The 21,808-nt window shown below is 42.7% G+C and overlaps 1 protein-coding gene across 2 annotated transcripts in view; it reads left to right on the top strand.

The window, feature by feature from the left end:
• LOC105339941 (probable JmjC domain-containing histone demethylation protein 2C) overlaps nt 1-17,548 on the top strand; it is a 51,784-nt gene extending 34,236 nt beyond the window's left edge. The window contains exons 8-20 of one of the 2 annotated variants that reach the window (XM_034472036.2): nt 384-1,959; nt 3,231-3,465; nt 3,826-3,936; nt 4,768-6,621; nt 6,962-7,129; nt 7,760-8,066; nt 8,328-8,511; nt 10,158-10,375; nt 10,513-10,928; nt 11,828-12,923; nt 13,033-13,298; nt 15,308-15,619; nt 16,216-17,548. In XM_034472036.2, coding sequence (XP_034327927.2) covers nt 384-1,959; nt 3,231-3,465; nt 3,826-3,936; nt 4,768-6,621; nt 6,962-7,129; nt 7,760-8,066; nt 8,328-8,511; nt 10,158-10,375; nt 10,513-10,928; nt 11,828-12,923; nt 13,033-13,298; nt 15,308-15,619; nt 16,216-16,290 — 6,818 coding nt within the window. In that variant the 3' untranslated portion in view covers nt 16,291-17,548. The remainder of the gene's footprint in view (nt 1-383; nt 1,960-3,230; nt 3,466-3,825; nt 3,937-4,767; nt 6,622-6,961; nt 7,130-7,759; nt 8,067-8,327; nt 8,512-10,157; nt 10,376-10,512; nt 10,929-11,827; nt 12,924-13,032; nt 13,299-15,307; nt 15,620-16,215) is intronic. The other variant, XM_034472037.2, reaches the window with a different exon arrangement.
• The last annotated feature ends 4,260 nt before the right edge of the window (nt 17,549-21,808 follow it).

The raw sequence follows: 21,808 nt of genomic DNA, 5'->3' as shown, positions 1-21,808 counted from the left end.
TGTCATTAAAAGAAAATCTATTACAAAATGACAGGAGTTTAAAGGACAGTTACTTTGTTCAGACACAACTCAGTGCATACAATGGCAGTCAAGTCTATCACAGAGTATTGACTTTTCTCCCTCAAAAGAAAAAATCCCTTTCCTACAGCTTGGCAGGAGCCCAGTGAGGGATTTACACAAATAAATACTATTGATTAAGACTCTCCCAATGGGTCTACATAGAGCAGAGAATTGAATACCAAATAACACACTGGTTTTAAATGACAAACCACTGAAGTCTGGGAATTGTGAGGTGGGAGGGGTCTTCTATCATAGATAATAAAACATTGGTTTAATTTGATATGTCTTTATCCTAATCTTATTTATTTTCTTGTAAATTTCAGAAAAACCAAAAGCAGGGAAGTCTGTGTCTGCAAAAGACAGAAAACGGAAACCTGCTGATTTCTCGGAGAATTCAAATGACTCGACAGAAACAAGTTCGTCAAAGAGTTGTCGTTCAGTGGAGAAGCGAGTGAAATCAGACAGTAAATCAGACAAACCCGATCAAAGCAAGGCAGCAACAGATCCATCCAAATCAAAATCAGAAAACAAATCGGTGAAAAAAGACTCTTCTAGTGACAGCAAGATCCCCAAGGATAAAACTACACCCAAGCGATCCTGTAAAAATTCAAATCCGGAAACCCAATCTAAACAATGCACAAAGTCACGTCCAAGTCGACTTAAAAAAAAGGACTCCCCTTCCTGTGATTCATCATCGTCCCATCATGAAGGTGTCCCGGGCTCTCCCGATATCTCGGAGGACTCCGGTAGTGTAGCAAGTTCCGTCTGTGATAATCAGTCTGCGGGGGAATGCCCTAACACTCAGGAGACCACGTCTGAGGAAGCCATTATAGAAGATAATATGCACTTTATGAAACAGAGGTTGTTAGCTAGCAATTCCTCTTCCGAAAAATCGCCGGCTCCTATTAATGCCAACATTGATGTCAATCGCTCGGTGACAGATCAAATCGCTAAACTTTCACGCACCGAAAGTGCTGGTTCCATCCAAGAGGAGGGGAAATCCAATTCACCCAATAAATCTGTCTCGCCAAAAGGTAGCTATCTCACATCCGATGTTTTTACACATGAACAAGGCAAGGAGCTTCGAAATAATAATAATATCAGTGATAATATTTCTGGATGTAACTCCCTGTCCAACAGTTTAAATCATGAAGACCTGCGATCTAGTTCGCGAGCAAGTGAACACTCTAACTCAGGATTAAGTGAGGACAGAAGACCAGCATCTCGACTCGATGATCTCAAATCATCTCAGAAAAACAGTCCATCGTCTAGTCCATTGATAATTGACAGAAGTGAACCCGTAAATCCCTATAGGGACCCAGAACTCATGAGAAAAAATCCAGTTCACAGTAACGTTCATGGGATGTTAGGGAGCCACAAGAAACCATCCTATGCCAATGTTCATACTCCCATCCCTTCAGCTGCCACCCCCACCCCCTCCATTCCTTCTACCACCTCCTACCCCTCCCATCCCATCCCCAATCATGTGATCCCCTCCCTCCAGTACCCTCCCCATCACCTGACTGCTGCCTTGGGGGCAGCTTCTCTGGGTCTTCACCCCTCCCTGGCTCAGATGGACCCTAACCAACTAGCGGCCCTTCAGCACCAACAGCTGGCCTCCATGCAGTACCAGCTCCTGCTCAACAGAGGGGGTTACCCTGCCAACCTGACCATGCCCCAGTTAGAGCACCTCTGGCAGAAGACCTACCCCTCGATCCCCATCCCCCCTCAGTACCTGCTGCCCAAGAACAGGGAGGACTTGTTGGGACACTTGTTCTCCAAGGAACGGGAGATTATCGAGAGAGAACGCATGGAGAGGGAGAGGATGGACCGGATGGAGAAAGAGCGCATGGAACGGGACAGGCAGCTAGAGAGGGAGAGGCAGGAACGCATAGAGAGGTAGGTGTCACTGTACAGAGAGAGAGAAAAATAGAGAGATCAACAATGCAAGTCTGTGTAATGTCTAGTGTTTGTATCCTGTTTAGACTTATCAAATTGTCTGTGTAAAGTGATGTACACAAAATGTATTGATGATCAGAGAGTGGGTTCATCAGGAAGTGTTCAGACCATGATATGACTGATTGCGAGATGTGTAGTCATGATCTGTGATATCTATCAGGGAACTTTTATTTTGACTCACAAGAGGTGGAAGAGTTCTAGAACTCTGCTCCCAAACTCAGCCCAGCATGTATCTTCCAGAGAGGAAAGCGATCTTCTGAGAGTCAAAGTAATGGATTGACTGTAGGTGGTAAATGAATCGTACATATGTTCAGGAAATAAAAGCAAGGGCTACTTGAGATTCAAGGCAGATGTAAGAATAAAAAGGCTAGATCATGACATTAATGGTGTGTAGAGCATGCGCAGGGCACGTAGGGGTGACTTGTGTATACAGAGCTGGGCAGTGGAGGGTGACCAGCCATTGTAATACAATCCCCCAGGGCCGCACACACCAACATGACATCTCCTTATTTGGCAGAAAGTAATTTGTGTACCTTACAGCAGGGCTTTAATTTACGGCCTATAGAATTTTATATTGACTAAGCAGATCGTGTTTTTAAATAGCTATTGATATTTTTGTATAATGGCTTTGTACTTGTGTTTGATCAGAGCTCGTGAACCTTGATAGCCTACCTATCTATTAATCATGTGTTAACAGGGAACGTCTCAAAAGCTGGTAGTTAGGGACACCTTTTTGTATTACACCTCCAGCAGGGAACATCTCAAAAGTAGAAATTTGAAAACTTTGATACATGAGAAGTGTTCACTTGATCAACAGCAGGAAGTTTTCCATTGATGCAATTATATAATCAGGGTCTGTCTGATGATTAAACATGTTTGTTGTTTAATTAACCTCTAAGTAGGGTCAAGTTCTCAAATCAAACCAATCATAAACACATCACAGCATTTTCTGAATACAAAGACCCAGAAACAGTTTTATAAATGAGTTGTGCTCCCATTCATGTGATCAATCTATCTTTTCCAATTTTAAAAGAAGACAGGAAAACTAAAGGGGAAACAGAATTGGGTTCTAAATTTGTATACCATGTTTTAACCCATTAATGAGTTACATAGTAACTTATACCTGTTTCTCCTATTTATTTTGTTGTTTTTTATTTCTTTGTTTTGTATTCTTTAAGGTAAATAAACTTTATGAATTGTCTTCATTTCAGGGAACGTGTTGAAAGAGACAAAATGGAGCGGGAGAGGGAACAGGCGATAAGAGAACGAGCAGAAAAGGAAAGAATGGAGAAGGAGAGACAGGAGCGAGAGAGGAAGGAGAGAGAAGAATGGAAGAGGATGGAACATGAGCGCGAGCAGAAGAAGGAGCGAGAGAGGATCCTGAAGGAGTCGGCCGACACCCTGGCCGCCGTCGATGACCACTTCGCCCGCTCGCTCCGCAAAGAGGTGAGAAATTGCGGAGAGGGTTTATTTTTCTGGGTCATGTAATAAAGAAAGAGTCAGGAAGATCTTGATGTGTTTGAAATTGAATTAGATGAACATGTCTGTCATCTTTGTTGGACATTTGAATTTAAATTATAATGTGAGATGGTAATGAGAGAGTAACGAGAGATGTGTGTAATCCATTGATTGAGATACGAGATTTGTGTGTAATCCATTGGTTGAGATAAGAGATATGTGTGTATCTCATTGGTTGAGATAAGAGAGATGTGTGTAATCCATTGGTTGAGATGAGGGTGAGGCTACAGGGTACTGGTGTGTGCCCAGTCAGTGGGTCCGGGATAACCGTGTCAACTCCTTTGATAGGGTGTCCGGGGCGGAGGTTGGGCGGTTCCTTCTGTTGCAATAAGGACAGCTAAGTCTGGACCCCCCACTAAACCCGAGGAAAGTAGTAAACCCAGCATTGATGACAAACAGGTCAGTGAGATTAGCTAATCCAGCACTGCTTCCTAGAGTGGTAGGGATGCTGCACTGTGTTACTGTTGGGGGAGGGCCACCATGCCTCGCCTGTCAGGGACTAGGGGGAGGGGACCAGGTGCTGGGAAGACAGGAGGGGGGCTTTTATGTGCTTACTGTTGGTGTGCTGTGCTGGGTTGGGTGGTGTGAAGACTGCATCTAATGGTTGACTGTTTGACTAAATATCGCCTTGCCTTGCTTCTCACTTTGTTGTTGGGGAGATTATTAACCAGAGAATTGGATTGTGTTGTCAAAGTCAGAGATTCTGGCTGTGTCATAATCCACTGTCACCAGGAATACCCAGTGACGTGAAGTGCCTTAATGAGAATTTTATTATCAAGTCTGTCCCATCACTCCCATGCGATTGTTTATGTTAAGTGTTACTAATATGATGAAACTCTTGGTTTGATTCTGATTGTTTGTTTTATCAGGGGCTACTTTTGCCAAACTACATCTGCTAATTAAACATGCAGCCAAAACCAGTAGAAGACTTGTATGATTTAATAAGTTCCATTCATTGTTTAGTACAATATAAGATCAATTGTAATTTACATGTAATTACCCTAGTTTTTATCTTTCCACACATACAATGGATTTAATTAGGTGCATAGTGAAAAAAACAAGCCTATAACTAGTTCTCATTAGTAATTGCTTTTCCTCACTTTTTTTTAATAATCTTTAAGAGACACTTGACAGTCATTATGTCTAGATATATGGAACTCGATAATAAACTAGTTCCTAAATGACACTACTTAATTTTAATCTAGCTTATTGTTTATTAAAATTTTCCAGGAAAGAGAACAGATGATGAAAAGGCAGCAGGAAATCTATCCAGAGATGGAGAAGTTCTACAAGCAGACGTATGAACACCAGAAAGCATACGAACAGCTCCAGAAGTCGGAGATGAAGATGGAGAAGCTCCCAAAGAGTGAGGCATATAAGGCTGGTCCCCCCAACAGCTCCGTGCCGTCCGGCTCAGTGAAACAGGAGAAGCCCAACTTTAACCTGTACGGTTACCAGCCGTTCAGACTGGCCTACATCTCCCCCGACCAGCTCCATCTCCACGGGCTGGACAAGAAGGAGGAAAAACTTAACATAGACTCTTCAAAACAAAGTCTAGCCCACGCAGCAAACATGGCTAGTCAGATGTCGTCTGCTCCCCCACCCCTCATCAAGGACAGTCATAGTTCAGTGATCGTCAATCACCGTAACAAAGACGTCTCCACTAGTCCGCGACCAGCACACTCTCACCACAGCCATCACATGTCTTCTCAGTCTCCACGGCAACCAAAGCCGGCCCACACACCCAGTCGTCACCACGGCAGTCCCCATCAGGACCAGTCCATCGACCTATCATCCTCCTCCTCCTCCTCCTCCTCGGGGCTGCAGGTCTCGGCGTTATCAGCATTTAGATCCACGGAATCAAAACATATTGGACACAGAACTCAGAGCCCGCTCCGTGTGGCCAGTCCGCATCAGTTGAACACGGCGGTGATGCATCAACCAGTGAACTATCATAAAGGTGAGAGTAAGCCTCGCTCCAGCCCCCATTCTAAGTCCCCCGTGTCATCGGCAGGCAGTAACGTTCCATACATGTCTGCAGCCATCGCTCAACCTCCCGTGTCCTTACCCCCAGGATCGGTTGATTACAGCTGTAGCCTCATACAACAAGGTCTCGTACCCAACCCCATCTACTCTCAGAACAGTGTCAACCCAGCAGCAGAACATCACCATGGCAACAGTCACGGTCTGTTGACCACCACTCAGAGCATGGCTCCTACCTCGTCCCACAACACCCAGTCTATCACAGGGCAACAGGGAGTCAAACGCAAGCCCGGCAAAGAAAGCAGCAACCGCAAGCGCCAGAAAGGGGATGCGGGGGGCAGTAATTCTAGTGTGGGGGGTGGTGTGCCTGTCACTACCCCCCAGATAATGACAAACCCCTCCCCTTACACCACCACAAACAGTCAAACATCTGTCACCTCATCAGCCTCATCTGCAGTCTCCATGCTGCTCTCATCTGCCTCGACCTCCATTCCCACCTCTGGCACCTCGGGATTTATGGACAGTTTTAAGTCCTTCGTAGAGAATGCTGTGCAGAATGCATTTTATCAAGACGCTGACTTAACGGATCACAAAAAGACTCTTGCTCCCCCACCACCCAAACAGCAGAAGTCAAACCCCACCTCCCAGCCAACTGGTGAGGAGTCCAATAGTCTTATGAGGTCCAACAGCAATTCTAATCTTATTGACACAATTACCCGTGTGGCAAATGGTCAGATAAATGACACGGACAGTGATACCCTCAGTGCTCCCAGCCCCCCACCCCATGTCTCTCACCCCCACTCTCAAGGCAAAGCAGCTAATCACCCAAAACTCAAGAAAGCGTGGCTCCAACGTCATTCTGACGAGGACAAATCAGAGGTGAAGGTCGAGCCAGGGTCGCCGTCCACTGAGGCAGACCTGTCCCCCAAGGCCGAGGACAAGCTCAAAAACTGTTACGTCAACCTGACCAACATCTCACCCAAGAAGGAGCCGGGGACCAAGTCTCCGGTCAGTGCGTACAAGCTCCCTAACGGCAATCTCAGCGGGAAGGACAAGGACGACGAGTCGACCACCTCGGCCTCCGAGACCGAGTCACAGCAGGTCAGTACTGAGTTTCAGTGAAATATACTTAGACATGATGAAGTACTGAGTTCAAAGCTTGCTAACCTTGTACACAGACCTAAGCACAAAGAGATTTGGTGTTAACGTAATGTTCTGTTTGGATGATGAATGGAATGATTAATCCATGATTTGATATAAGATTTCTTTCTTATTACATAACACTGAAAAGACAAATTTCCCAAACATCATTCTTTGAATCACTTTGCATAGTCATATATCTGCTCCTTTCAGGCCTGATAATGGTGTTTAATTCTTTTTATATTTGATGATCTTGTATATCTTTTGGCCTTGCACTGAATGTGTTTATTATGTTACCTAGGTGAGTGATTCATCTCAGAAGAGGAAAGTTCAGACTAAGAAGGCTCAGCCCAGTAACAAGAAATCCAAAGCTGACAGTGATGACAACAGTCCCCCACCCCCAAACCCTCCCAAAAAGAAACCTGTTAAAAAGAAGGAGGGGGCTAAAGAGGGCACAAAGAGTGTCAAGGTAAGCCACCAGCACAGGTATCACTGGGAGGACCAGTCAAAGAGAGAGAGAGAGAGAGAGAGAGAGAGAGAGAGAGAGAGAGGAGAGAGGAGAGAGAGAGAAGAGCTTTGATTAACCAATTATATTCCTATATCCAGTGTTTGTGAGTGGATTATGTTGTTGAGCTGCTCTAAATCTTTTAAACAACAGTGAACATTAAACAATAGACTACGTAATCACACTGGTGTCCAGAAAGTAGGTCAATACCATGGACCCCATGTGTATTGTTAAATATCTGATGTTTACATTGCTTTTGAGAAATATGTGGGTGATATAAGAATGATCTTTCTATTTTCAGTGTTTTTGAAAAATTATTAAGAAGCATATATATATGTAGAATTAGCTAAATGCTACTGATCAGGAGGTTGACATTTTCTTTGGTTAGGCTCAGATTCCTTTGTAGATAACAGGGATGCAGGGGGAGGCCATTATTGATTTTCTCTCTGCTCCAACTCTGTACTTCCTCCACAAGTTTATTTTAGACTGTGCCTTTTCCCAGTGGGTGAATGTAATGAATAAAACAGGAGTTTCTGGTGCACTCAGAGGACAGCCATAGAACTCAAGCAATATTTATCTTCCTTTTTTTTAAAGGGCAAAGAAAACGCAGAGGAAGAGAAACCAGTCAAGAAAGAGAATACAAATACGACATCAGGGAAAAAGGAAAAACCTAAAGAAGCTCCGAAGGCCAGGCCGGCAAGTCCTGAACCCATGGAGGTGGACAATCCAGAGGTGAAGAAAGAGAAAACAGAAAAGTCTGCTGAAAGTATGGCCGCAGCAAAGACAAAGAAAGTGAAGAAACCCAAGGAGGCACCCCCCAAGCCCGAGTCTTCCACATCCCCGGGGTCCCCTCCAGCAACCCCCACCCCCACAGTACCAACCACTCACACACAACCGGCAGGTCAGTACGGGAAATCATTGGTCACTGTCATACACAGTTACAAAATATCTGTACATGACCTTTGTTATTGTACTATTACAATTTCATGTAATTGCTTTTTTTTGTCCACTTAACACTTAGAGTAAAACTATTATTAACTAGTACATGTATAAGTCACAGATGCTACTTATTTAGTCATAGAATAGAGCCCTGATAGTAAAACAGAATTTTTTTCCATTGTATACTTAAAGTATTCATCACATTTTTTGCTCATGTACACAGGGAGCTCCTCCTACAACAAGCCACCCGTGTCACTGCTGAAGAAGACGGGAGAGTCGTTCCTCCAGGACGATTCGTGCAGCGAGGTCACCCCCAAACTGATGAAGTGTCGGGAGTGTAAGATGACTCCAACTCAGCGCAGCAAGAAGCTCCCCAACATCTTCTGTCGATTCTACGCCTTCAGAAGGTAGCTTTTGTACACTGTTATCGACAACCTGCTTAGTTGATTTCTTGGAGAAGGCAATTTTTTGTCAGGGAGAATGTTGGAACATATTTCATGTTTTGACTTAATAATCAATGAAATATTTCTGATGCTGCTGTTGTTGTATTGAGCTGTTCATTGAGGCCTACATCTTCCCTGCATCTGCCCTCAGGAGGTGCACTCACCCCCAGAGCTTTGTTTCCCTGCTGGAATGGGTCAACAATAGCATTCTCTTTGTTTCTCTGAACAAAATTAGCCTTTTAAATATGCAGGACATCTGGCTCTTATTGAGCGAGGAAATCTTTGCCAACAATACTTGTAAAAATAGCTGGCTGTGTGCAGGAGAGAGGAGGCTGGCTAAGGGAACAGAGTGATAAGATACTATTTATTGTTCGCAAGTTGTAGAAATTCCAACCCAACAAAAACTGTTATCATGGGGAAAAGAATTCAGGGAAAACACTCCAGGCTTGGAAGAAACTGATATTATTCATTTATCATCTTGACAAGGGTTCCCAGTGGTTTCTGATGCTGGGTGGGTTTTTTTTCAAGTCTACTTCACTAGATAGTGGGATTATTAGCTTTATTTTCTGAATCCTAGGGAGGGGGGGGGGGTGATTGAAGTTCAAATTCTCGAATATTAGCAAGGGATTTTTTCCCTCTGTAGAATGATTTCTATTTTGACATTTTCTGTAAATTTATGTGGCCAGTCAGCCGAGAATATGTCTGAAAATAAAAAACAAGTGACAGGCTCATAGGTCAAGATGGTTATCTCAAACAGCAGTTTATAGAGTCCTGTCTGGAGAAAAAAATAACAAAATACTGGGGCTAATATTTCTGCAATAAAAGGCTCTTTGTTGTTGCTATTGATAAAAAGGGTGGCCTGTGTAGTGTTGGTGCATTCAGAACCTGATCACACAGATCTCGCCGAGTCGCTGTAATAGATTTCCCTTGTGGCCATGGACTTAATTAATGGGTTCCATGCAAAGGCAAACTGCTACATGATCATTAGAGCAAGAGAAAATTCACTCCAGCAATTTGTAAAAACAGGGAACAAAGTTGCAAAGCAAACAGAAGGGTTTCCTGTTACTCCATTAAATGTGTTTTGAGATGATTTATGGTCCAAGTGATCTATTATCAGTCCTCTATTAAAAAAACATGAAGGCATTTTCTTTTTTTTTATTAAAAACTTAACTTGATGCACTTGTTGGTTTAGCTGAGTTAATGTTCTCCAAACTTGGCACACAGCAGGTGTGGATCTGAGCTGGAGAAAGCTGAATGTTTACATGCTTCATCCCGGCAACAACTTGCCAACAGAGTGATGAGCCTCTCCAGATGTAGCACTTGTTTCTAAAGTGCATCCTCTCTGTATCTAATGGGAAAAACTCTGTCAATTACAGTGTGGGCTGAAATCATAAATTCCTGTGAATATAATTAGAAATGAGTACATTTGTAGCATTTTGCTTTGTTTGTGCCATGGTTTAGGAAATATCAAGGGGAATGGGGGGTCCACATTAATAAATCAGAAGCATTCCATTTGTTTTATTTGTCCCCTAGTGTGCAGTTGTAGTGTACTAACTTTGTCTGTTTGTGTCCATATAATTGTTGACTGATTGTCTGTTTGTCTGTCACAGGTTGCGCTACAGTCAGCGGGGTTTCCTGATGATTGACGGATTCTCCGAGCTGTCGGACGCCATCAATGACGACATTGACCCCTGGCTACCCAACATCCCAGTCATGGAGCCAAAGATAGACATAGACACTGCTAAGTACATTGTGGCCAGAGTGGGTGATAAATTCTGTGAACTGGTTCAACAGGAGAGAGAGTCCAAGAGCCTGGCCGGGGACGAAGGTAAGTCCAATGTAAACAAAGTTGTCCTCAGACACTAAATAAAGTGACCAAACCCTATACAACAATATCCACAGACCCGAGTTCTTTCCTCATTCTCTAGGTTACAGTTTGCAGTAATATCCTTTGTATCATTTCAGCCAAAATTGCGTGGAAGCGAGCAGTGACCGGGGTGCGCGAGATGTGTGACGTCTGTGATACGACGCTGTTCAACATGCACTGGGTGTGTCACAAGTGTGGCTTTGTGGTGTGTCTGGACTGTTACAAGGTCCGCCTCCGCGCCCTCCAGAACGACAGCAGCGGTGAGGGGGAGGGGGAGGAGAACGACCCCTACAACGGGGTACAGCAAGAGGAACAGAGGGACTGGCTGACCTGTAGCGCTAACCGACAGCAGCACGAGCCCGACAAACTGATGCTGACCCAGATCATCCCTGGCGACGCCCTGTGGGAAGTGGGCAAGCTGATCCACGACATGAAGAGGAAGTGGAACATCCCCTGCAAGTGTTCATGTGCCCAGTCCAACTCCAAGCTAGTGCAGAAGAATGGGCTCAATCAGGTAAACACAGAAATAGGCTCAGAGCAGGGAATTATGGAAGATACACAGAACTAGGCTCAAAGTAGGGAATTAGGAGAGGTTCCATGTATCAAGTTTTCCCAGTGTTATTATCCTTGTGTCCCCTCAATCTTAAAATAGGAGGAAATTGACGTTGCTTTAAGTTGTTTCTGTTCTATAGAAATTATCAAATCAATAATAACTATTGTTACCTATTTAAAGGAAACCTCATATAAAGATGTTTATGAGCAGGCATTTATCAGATTTCATCATTTATTGCAATATTGATTCTAGATCATCAATTTTTGTGTCACTTCTTTTGATGAGTTTGTCTATAACGGTCACACTCTCAAATGGAGTAATAAATAGACAGACTCTGGGCAAGTTAATGATGTTACAATCAATGATGTCATTACATGCTGTAAACACTCAGCAGCTGTTGTCAGAACAAGCTTAAATCATCAGAACTACAGGATAAAACGGGGATCCAGAATCCCTTTATCTCGCCCCTAGCTGCCAGAACAAATAACCTCTTGTTGAAATTCTCTTTTCATTTTCTTTTTTGAGAAGAATTCTTGAAAGCTATTGAGGCCAATGTGAAAGCAATATTACATCATTCTCTGAATGCTGCCCAGAATGAAAGGAATGCCTAAGAGCTGTCTGAACTTGCCAGCCACTGGGCAAAAACTCAAGATAGAATCAATATCTTATATTGAATTAGCAGCAAAATAAACGGGAAATATGAATGTTTCAGAGAGAGAGGAAAAAAGAAGTTAATAAACAGAGCTTACAATCAGACACCAGCTGTTCCAAATTATACATATAACCTGTTTTGTTTTGTTGTGAACTTTGAATTTTTTCGCTTTTGCAAAAAATAAAAATAAGATTTCTTAATTTTTCAGCAATATGTACAGCAGGCGATCAACCACTTGTCCAACAACAAAAGCAAAAAACTGATGAATGGCATCGCTGAGGATCACAAATTGTTCAAGGGCAAGAAGGACTCGATCAACGGCAACATCAAGTACAACCCCAACAGCTCTTCCCCGCTCAACCTGCTGGCAGATGTTGCCTCTATGGACTCGGAGACCAGTCGAGATCGCAGCGAGTCACCGTTCGGCAAGAACATTGACAAGTTCGGCAAGTCTTACAACCCCATCACTGAGCCGGTGTCTCCCTGCGGTGGTGGAAGCAATGCGGGGGATGGGGATAACGAGAAGAAGAACCCTGCCAGCTGCTCCACCCTCAGGGAACTGTTGACCAAGACGGCCGGCAAAGTCAAGTCGGAAAACAACAACAAGAAGTCCAAACCCAAGTCCAGCAGCAGCACGCTGGATGATATCATCCAGTCCGTGGTGGAGAAACAGTTACCTAGGGACGAGAACAGCCAGCCCATCCGGCTGATGCATTACATTCCTCGTATGGGACACAGCAGCATGTTGACGCGCGACACTCCGATTCTAGTTCACAATCTGACGGAGACCAGCGTGATGTATCCTGACGTTCCCCACTCCTGGCTGTGTGACGGCCGTCTGCTCAGACTCCACGATCCCAAACACAAAGGGAACTTTAGGATCTTCCAGGAGCAGTGGAAGAGAGGTCAGCCCGTTATTGTGTCCGGGGTGGACAAACTCCTGAACCGCAATCTGTGGCACCCCACCTCGTTTGGTAAGACATTTGGCAAGGAGAAGAACGATGTGGTTAATACCATGTCTGGAGTGGTGATCATCGGTCACCCCATGTCCGTGTTCTGGGAGGGGTTCGAGCGCCTAAGGGACAGGCTTCTAGATGATGATGGAGAACCAATGCTTCTGAAACTTAAGGACTGGCCCCCAGGGGATGACTTCAGTGATCTCATGCCCAACCACTTTGATGATCTCATGCAGGCGCTTCCACTACCTGAGTACACTCATCGCCATGGCAAACTCAACCTGGCCTCGCGATTACCGGACTTCTTAGTGAGACCCGATCTGGGTCCAAAGATGTACAATGCATATGGTACGTAGACATTTTATCTCTGTACAATGATAGAAACCTTACACAACATGGCTGATTGTTTCTCTAGGTTATAGCAGGTTTTTCTGAATAAGTTTGTTATTATTTACAGGGTCTGCCAAGTACCCCAGTGAGGGAACAACCAACCTTCACTTGGACGTTTCAGACGCTGTCAATTGTATGGTGTACGTGGGGATTCCCTCCGACGGGCCCGGGGGAAAACAGGTACACATCAACATGGCCATCAAGGCAATCGACGACGCCTGCTGCGACACCATGACCAAGAAACGTGTGCGGGAGACCAATGAGGTTCCCGGGGCGCTGTGGCACATCTACGACGCAATGGACGCTGACAAAATCCGAGATTTCCTCAACAAGGTATTGATTGACATCTTAAATGTAGAAACATGATTCACCCTGGAATTGAAGTGATTCGTTATCTGTGGGTGTAGTCTTAAGTTCTGTGTATGATGCAACAGGAACCAACAGATTTGTTATGTAATGGGATGTATAACTTCTTCCTGTTAAGTGTTTATGACAGTCTGTAATTAGGGTCAGTTTCCAGCCATTACATCCTAGTGCAGAAAGGTCAACAGGGGTCTTGGCAAACAACCATATCACCCTTTCTCACACTGAAATTTCAGTCATAAATCAAGTGTTGAGTATCAGATGTTTGAACACTAAATTTTGAGTTGGAGAGAATATTACGGGAAATATCTCAGCATTAATCATAGACATATGCAAGATGTCAACAAAAATATGAATATCTCAGCCAGACACTAAAAGTAAAAACATTCAACTTATTTAAAGGAAATCAAACAAGACATTTGTAGGGAATATGTATGTAAATAAATATACAAGAAGGAAGTTGTTTTACTCATGACAGCTTTAATTAAAGCATATTTTGCTCCCATGAAATCCCTAGCAATGGTGGATAGGTAATATGACACCAGAGTACCTGTTTGTTGTGTGAGGTATGAGATGGGGGGGGGGGGGGGGGGTCGACCTTGAGTGTCTGAGGAGGGCTAGTGAACTCTGTTACTGACACAGGAATGTAGACAGTTGGCTGGTGGCCAGATTGACTGGTTCCCAGTGATCAGAAGAGGCGGTTGTAATTAATCTCTGTGCGTGGTTACACAAGGAAGTTGTCTCTGTCGTTCATTGTCAGGCATCCTGTGCTGCATCTCTTTTGTTCATTGTCAGGGTTCTTGTGCTGCATCCCTTTGACTTTCATCGTCGGGTTTCGTGTGCTTGCTCTCTTCCCCTCTCTGTCAGGAAATTGGAGAGAGCTGAAGGAATTTCTCCTCCAGATAATGGAGATCTATAAAGTGTCTGAAGACTGTGTTAGACAAGAGTTACAACGGATGCTGATTAGATAATGTAATAGATAGCAGGTCATGTCGGGCAATGTAACAACACTAGTATGGGGCCCCTTTTCTCCTTTTTTTCTACATCATTATTGCCACTTTAAAATAATTCACACCACAACAGCTTTCACCTAACCTCAAAACCATCCTACGTATATATCTGTCACCATTACCAGACAGATGTGTCTTGCATAACACGGCAATTCAAGTTTTGTTTGTTTATCCTACACACCCAAATATTTTAAAAAAGATAAATAGTTGCACTCCAGCACTTCAGGGAAATATTACACAACATATTTAAAATTCAGCGTGGTTTTATAATGATAGGTGAATGACATCTGTGAAATGTTATGCATTTATTCAATCGACGACTGTTTTAAACTTGATTTGAATATAAACCATGCAGGAAATATCTGGCAGCTTGCCCAGTCGAGTGATTGACGGATATAAAGGGCTCCACTGACAGTGACAAGATAGAGTTGTTCTCAGACCTTGGGGAGGGAAGGGGCGGGGCTTATATCTGATCTTCATAATAAAACATTCAATAGATATCAGTTCAAGTTTCAGGAGTCTTGATTGTAATAAATCTCCCTCTGTGGTAGTTTACTGCAGGATCCAAACATTGATCATCTAGTGTTGGTTTATGTACGTCAGTGTGTGGCAACAGCTGGTGATGTAACAGTGCAGACTGTGTTTGTTTGTCTAAGCTTTCATAGTCTGTTATTGAGTGCAATTGGGTATCTCATATATGTCACAATTATTACTTTGATTGGGGTTTTCTTTATGTGACAATCATTGCTACTATTGGGGAGCTATAATCATTGCTACTATTTGTGTTTTTTTCTGTATATAGCAACCATTGCTACACATGGCAAGCATTGCTACTATATGTGACAATCATATTATTGGGGATTTCTTTATGTGACAAGCATACTTACTATTAAAACTTTATAATCATTGCTAATTTTGAGGTTTTCTGTTTGTGACTAGCATACTTAAAATTGTTTTTATATTGAACAGGTGGGCAAGGAGCGAGGGGAGGAGATAGAGCCCCACCATGACCCGATTCACGACCAGAGCTGGTACCTGGACGTGGAGCTCCAGAATCGTCTGTATAAGGAGTACGGGGTGCTGGGCTACACCATCGTACAGTGTATGGGGGACGCCGTATTCATCCCCGCGGGGGCGCCCCACCAAGTCAAGAACCTCCACAGCTGTATCAAGGTCGCCGAGGACTTTGTGTCCCCAGAACACCTGAACCACTGCTTCAGTCTCACCCAGGAGTTCAGGCTGCTGTCTGACACCCACACAAATCATGAGGACAAACTACAGGTAATTGGTTACGCTCTCTCCCTAACCACACTTGCATCCCCAACCAGAAAAATATACAATGTAAGGAAGTTATTGTAATTAGAGGTCTATCCTGTCTATACTATCTATTGTTGTAAATATACAATGTAAGGAAGTTATTGTAATTAGAGGTCTATCCTGTCTATACTATCTATTGTTGTAATATACAATGTAAGGAAGTTATTGTAATTAGAGGTCTATCCTGTCTATACTATCTATTGTTGTAATATACAATGTAAGGAAGTTATTGTACTTAGAGGTCTTTAGAGAAGTGAACAGGCATAGGCTTTGTCTTCTAACTCTCCACATCTTGAACAAGTTCCTGTCTCCTATTGTATACTATACAGGTGTTATTGTGCCTCGATCAGCCACGACCAGTGTTTTCTCTCATTGACCTGTTTTTATTTTCCTGCCATACACTGTGTCTGACAGGCCTTTCTTGTTAATGTTCCATGACAAACTCCTTGCTTCGCCAAAAACCTTTTTTTTTTTCCCTCTCTGTTTTTTTCTGTTTTGGGCTGTATAGCAATTAATCTGCCAAGAGCTGACTTGATAAGCTGAATTTTAATGTTTTGCAGGTAAAGAATATCATGTACCATGCTGTAAAGGATGCATTGGCCGTGCTCAATAACGCCGAACCAGAGGAAGACTAGGTTAAACGGGAACCATTCAAGTGAGGCGAACTGTGATGTCACAACGTCAGGAGTTCAGTGGGTGCTGGGACAGCCTCCAGGAGCATGGAACCCACAACAGGAATGTTATATATGGACCACAGTGAGATATCTTGGAACAACAGACTCTGTAAATAAAGTTCTCATGGAGTGATAGTGCAAGATTCTCTCTCAACACTGGAATCAATACATTTCATTCTGTACTAAGTGACACAAAAACTCTTCAGGCCAAAATTTGATTTCCAATGATAAGGGCCTCAACCAAACATATCATGAACCGGAGAATGATTACCCGAGGTAGAACAGCCCGAGGAGTTACAGAATTACAGGAGTTACAGAATTACACGTTACCCCGCTCTGTGATAATACTACTGCTGCAGCTGTTAACACTGCCAAGGACGAATCATGTGCTCAGCACCAAAAGCAGGGGTGCTGCACAGCACAAAAAGCAGAAAAAGTGCTGCGTTAGAGATACTCATCAACCATTGGATGACAGACAGAGTGCTATGCTATTTTATGCTATTTATGGATTTTCTATTTTCTGCAGAATAATGAAATAGTTTGTTGTCTTTTATTTTTTTGTGAATTTTGACTGATCCGAGTGGATCCGATGTAGAAATACCTAGCTTGGAGCAGACACATTTTGATCTCATGACTTTTGTTCTGTATATCAGGGAGTTGCGTACCAATCTAATACGACCTTGTCAGTGACCTTTGGAGGTGAAGGTCACTCTGAAAGACAATAGACTTCGTATAGAGTTGGTACATGGATTTCGGTTCCTCGTTGCAAAGGAAGGAATCCGCTGACCGCCTTCACTGTGTGCCCGTCTTTGGGGGAAGATGGAGCAGACAGTGTAGTCGGGAACTTGTGTGTAATGACTTGTTGACAATAAACAGATTATATGTATGTAGCACTAGCAGAGTGCTGGAGCTGGCCACTCTTCATCCACACAAACCATTATCATAGAGCGACCAGCTCCAGCTCTCTTGGCCGCCCCGACAGGGGGCCTTTCTTTCCTCATTCTGTTCTGATGTTTAAATTTTATTGCTATGAGTTGTTGATGTCTTAGATATATATATGATAATGCAGATTGCTTTTTTCAGCCAGATGCGAGTCATTTTCTTTTCTGTTTGTGTATGGGCTTGTATCGACTGAGATATATATATATTATATATACTTATATTGAATATATTCTATATAGAAGTAACATTGAAAAATACAGAGAAAAATGCCAATTTATTGATTGTTTTTTTCTTAGCTTCATTAATGTCCCAAAGTTGATCATGTCAGATTCTATAGAACTACACCTAGTGTGGCTATTGCCATATATACAGAGGCTACATGTTGAACTGTTCAAAAGTTGTTGGGGAAAATTCTGCATTAAAAAAGACTGCATTATAACTGTGTGTCCTTATCCTGTATCACTAATGGCTGCCCCTGCCTGTAATGGTCGGGGGTATATACATGTTTAGTCAGGACCGGTAACTTTTAGAATACCTGTTTTACTGGGCAGTGACACTTATGACCTTGAAATCAAGGTCACGTACGTAAAGTGAAGTGTGTTGGTCAACCAAGTACAAAACAGAGAGTCTCGTCAGGTATTCTAGACCACTGCAGTGTGTGGAAAACATCACACCTGCAATGATTTGTATTCTACGTAAAATAAGATTATCAGACAATCTGGTCATTAATTATCTAAGGGGAGAAAACCTGCAGCCAGGAACCCGGATAATGCTGTTGTCTGTTCAATGGAATCAGACAAAGGTTTCTGTTTTGGTGTGCATCCAGACAAATACTGGGGTAGCAGGGCTCGCCATCTCAGGCGGTGCTTGAGCTATTCAGCCACGTGAACCATTCGGCGGGTAAAGATCAGATAGCGGTTGACATCCAACGTATTTGTACAGGGTATGATAATGGGGACCGAGATTTCATTACTAAGGTGTAAAGCGCTGGATAGAGCCGAACAATACCCAGACCCGTAAATAATCAATACCCCGTGACGCGCCCCTTTGTGTTGTACTTTTCTGTACAAATAGACAGCATTATCTGGGGAAATGACTCCCGTGTCAGGCTGTGATTGCCACGCACGACAGGCTTGTTAAATTCCACTTCACTCCACCGCTACAGCCATTAAAGGAAAGAATGGCTTTATGATCACTTTCCGTGAAATATCCCAATTCTCTTTAGAATTGACGAGCTGACGATAAAATTCTTATTTAATCAGGGGGATGATAAATTTTTGTAAAATAGTGCTGCATCATGTTGAACTACTTGTCGACGCGAAGTTCGCCGCTCTCTGCTAAATGCTAATCCACCCACCGTCTCTCATGATAGTCTCTCCAGGTGTAAGGGGTCATAAACATGGCCATGTTTGCGACAGAACTCTTCACCTAAATATGGTCTATACCTTTCAAAATGATAAATATAGAGCATGTACAACGTACTGTTGGCACACCGTATGTCGTTTCGATAATGGCATGGTAACCATAGTTACTGGAGGGCCTATTCTCCTCAGGGAAGTGGACAAGTGTAGAGCTACACATGTCCTTTTCGCTAATTAAAATACTTGAGGATCTTAGAACCACACATGGGAAGAAAGCTATGTATATCCACTTTTCTGAAGAGAAAACACCAGTAAAACGACAACGCCCTTCTATCCTGACGGTCCAACGCATGACCCGACCAAGGGAATTCTGCTGGAAATGTCAGTCCTTGGCATATCAACTGTCACACTAATTACTTCATGTGTCAGTGCGCAACTACATCTGTACGCTGACCTACATTCGTGGAGTGTTTTGAGACGGCCCCCTTGCAGTATGAGTCATGGTGCACACTCTGCTTTTGATTGATGGTGTGGTTAAAGATAACCCGCAGGTCACAGAAATGTTTTGTTTGTCTGTTTGACGGGCCTGCCTACAGAAGAACATGTTTGGCGGGGACCGTAGTTCTCCCCGACACGAGAGCGGCGCTTTGTGTATTCCATCAGACGGCGTCACGCTCTCAACCTATTCCTATTGAATGAAAGAACTGTATTTACATTAGGATGAATTCCCAATAAAGTTCATTACTCCCAGTTATATTTCAGACTTTTACCCCCAACCCCGACCGTTGTGTTTTAGTACCTACTTTTGTTGATAGTGGCCGGGATACAGTCTTGAATTATCCAGGGAACGCCATGAACTCGGTTAATTAATATACAAATTTATTGTCATTAAAAATGTATCGTTATACTGTTTTTCTTTGTTTTCATCATCATTAAGATATTGACTAAGATAAATAGATGTATTAATTGCCCCTGAATTGAAACAAAAGCAAGTCAGAGCCATTTGGAACTCGACCAAAAAAAAATCAAATCAAATCAAAAGGGCTGCACTCTTAGTCCTTTGTAACATTTAGATCACCACCGGGGCTGCCTCTCAACCCGAGTGTTTAACGATGGCGGTTTATTGATTTCCAGACAATTCTGATGAGAAATGTAATTTGCCTAATGCAGTCCTGTCGGAATGTCTCCACTAATTACTGCTGACGTCGGGACCAACTGCCCTACACCGCATCCCAAGGAACTCCGAGATCTGTCCACGAAAGTTCCTCAAAAGGCGGAGTCTCCTGTCCTGTCCCTATCAGACCTCGTATGCTAATAGCTTGAATTAAATTACGGTTCCATGCCTGCCATTGTAAAGCTAGCCCCCGGCGCTGTCCGCGGAGTTCTATATTCGGAATCTGACTTCATGAAGTGGTGGCTGTGAAACTCGACACAGCTAACGACTGGGAGACAGAGACGGCATAGGTCTGTGACACGCCCAAACCAGGAACATGGCCAGGTGTCCTCAAAACGCGTAACGCTACCTAACAATCAACCCTACCCGGTGTGTTCTTTAGATCTCTAGAAAACGTTTCTGCCTCACTCCTAGCTGTACCCCCCCCCCCCCCCCCCCAAGGATTTTACCGTGTATTAGATCTATACACTCCCAGCCTGTCTCTTTGTCGTGTTTTGTGTGACCGATATCTTCTGATTAATTAATGCACAATTAACCACAGAAGTAATACCTGTCATATCATGTCAAGTTATCAAGAAGACATTCCAGTGAAAATGCTAATATCATGTAGTCTGAAGAAATCTTGAGCGCTCAGGTGAACCCTCGCCCCCCTGTATGGTGGGATGTTTTGTGTTATAAGTCAGTGTGATGACAGTAACTATATTTCTAGATTTCTGACGACAATGTCCTTTTCAACGCACAAAGTGGTTCGACGCCGATATATTGATTTTGTGTTGTTGAGCAATATTTCTAAATATAGTTATTAATTCATAAAAAGCATATGTAACCTGTGGGCTTTAATAAGTATGAATTATGGACTCTGAATCTGGCTTTTATACTCTGTTGTATGCCACTTGAGGATAAACCTTTCTATTTTCAAGAGATTTATGAATTGACCTTGAACTTCATCGTTACAATGGTCTAAGCGAGATAACTCTAATTCTTCTCTTCATAACGAGAAAAGTGCAGCATACTCGTTTACATGTTTTAAGAATTTGATAGCATATATATACACCCTATATATTGAAATGTATTTTTTTTTTCAAACTTGGGTTCTGCCAATTAACATTACAGCGTGAAGTGTAAACAGAAGACAAATACTGAATCGAATAGAATTTATACTGTATTCAAAATAAACACAACTTGAAAAGCACTCAAATTCACTCTATCCGTACAAAATATTTCAATTTCTTTACTGTATTCAACATTTTAGAGAGAATATCATCTATAGGATTCAGAGTATAAGAGAGAAGGCAACTCAAATATCATCTATAGGATTCAGAGTATCGGAAAAAGACAACTCGAATATCATCTATAGGATTCATAGTATCAGAAAAAGGCAACACGAATATCATCCATAGGATTCAGAATATCAGAAAAAAGATAACTCGAAAATCATCTATAGGATTCATAGTATCAGAAAGGAGACAACTCGAATATCATCTACTTTATTCAGAATAACAAAAATGACACAACTCATTTGTACAGATGTAACTACAGCATTTAGGATTTCACACACAAAACGATTGATATTTCACCTTAATTCTGAATATCAGAAAGAACACATTGGACTCTTATGTCGCATACTTATTCAGAGTAGACAACTCCAATGCCACGCATTATATATTCAGACTATCCGAAAAACAATTTCATGAATCATGTACTCCGTTGTAACATCATTTATTAATTTACTACAAGTTTGTGCAAAATTATCCGCTAAGTTTGTGATGAAAACGCCATTAAAGTCTCGACGACGCAACAGGACACTGTGGTTTTCTGAGTCCTGCACAAACTTTCGAAACTCAGTTAAACAGTATGAAAAATTGGTCAACCAATATCCCTTCAATAGTCAATATAGGAAACATATCGATCAAAATACATATCACTTTGCAAACATGCCAAAAAGTTATACACAGTTAATAACAGCATAGTATAGAACCCTAAGACATTTTGGAAAAAAAAC

Source organism: Magallana gigas, chromosome 8 (genome assembly GCF_963853765.1).
Source record: "Magallana gigas chromosome 8, xbMagGiga1.1, whole genome shotgun sequence".
NCBI classification, from domain to species: domain Eukaryota; kingdom Metazoa; phylum Mollusca; class Bivalvia; order Ostreida; family Ostreidae; genus Magallana; species Magallana gigas.
This window is presented reverse-complemented; position numbering and strand designations above follow the sequence as displayed.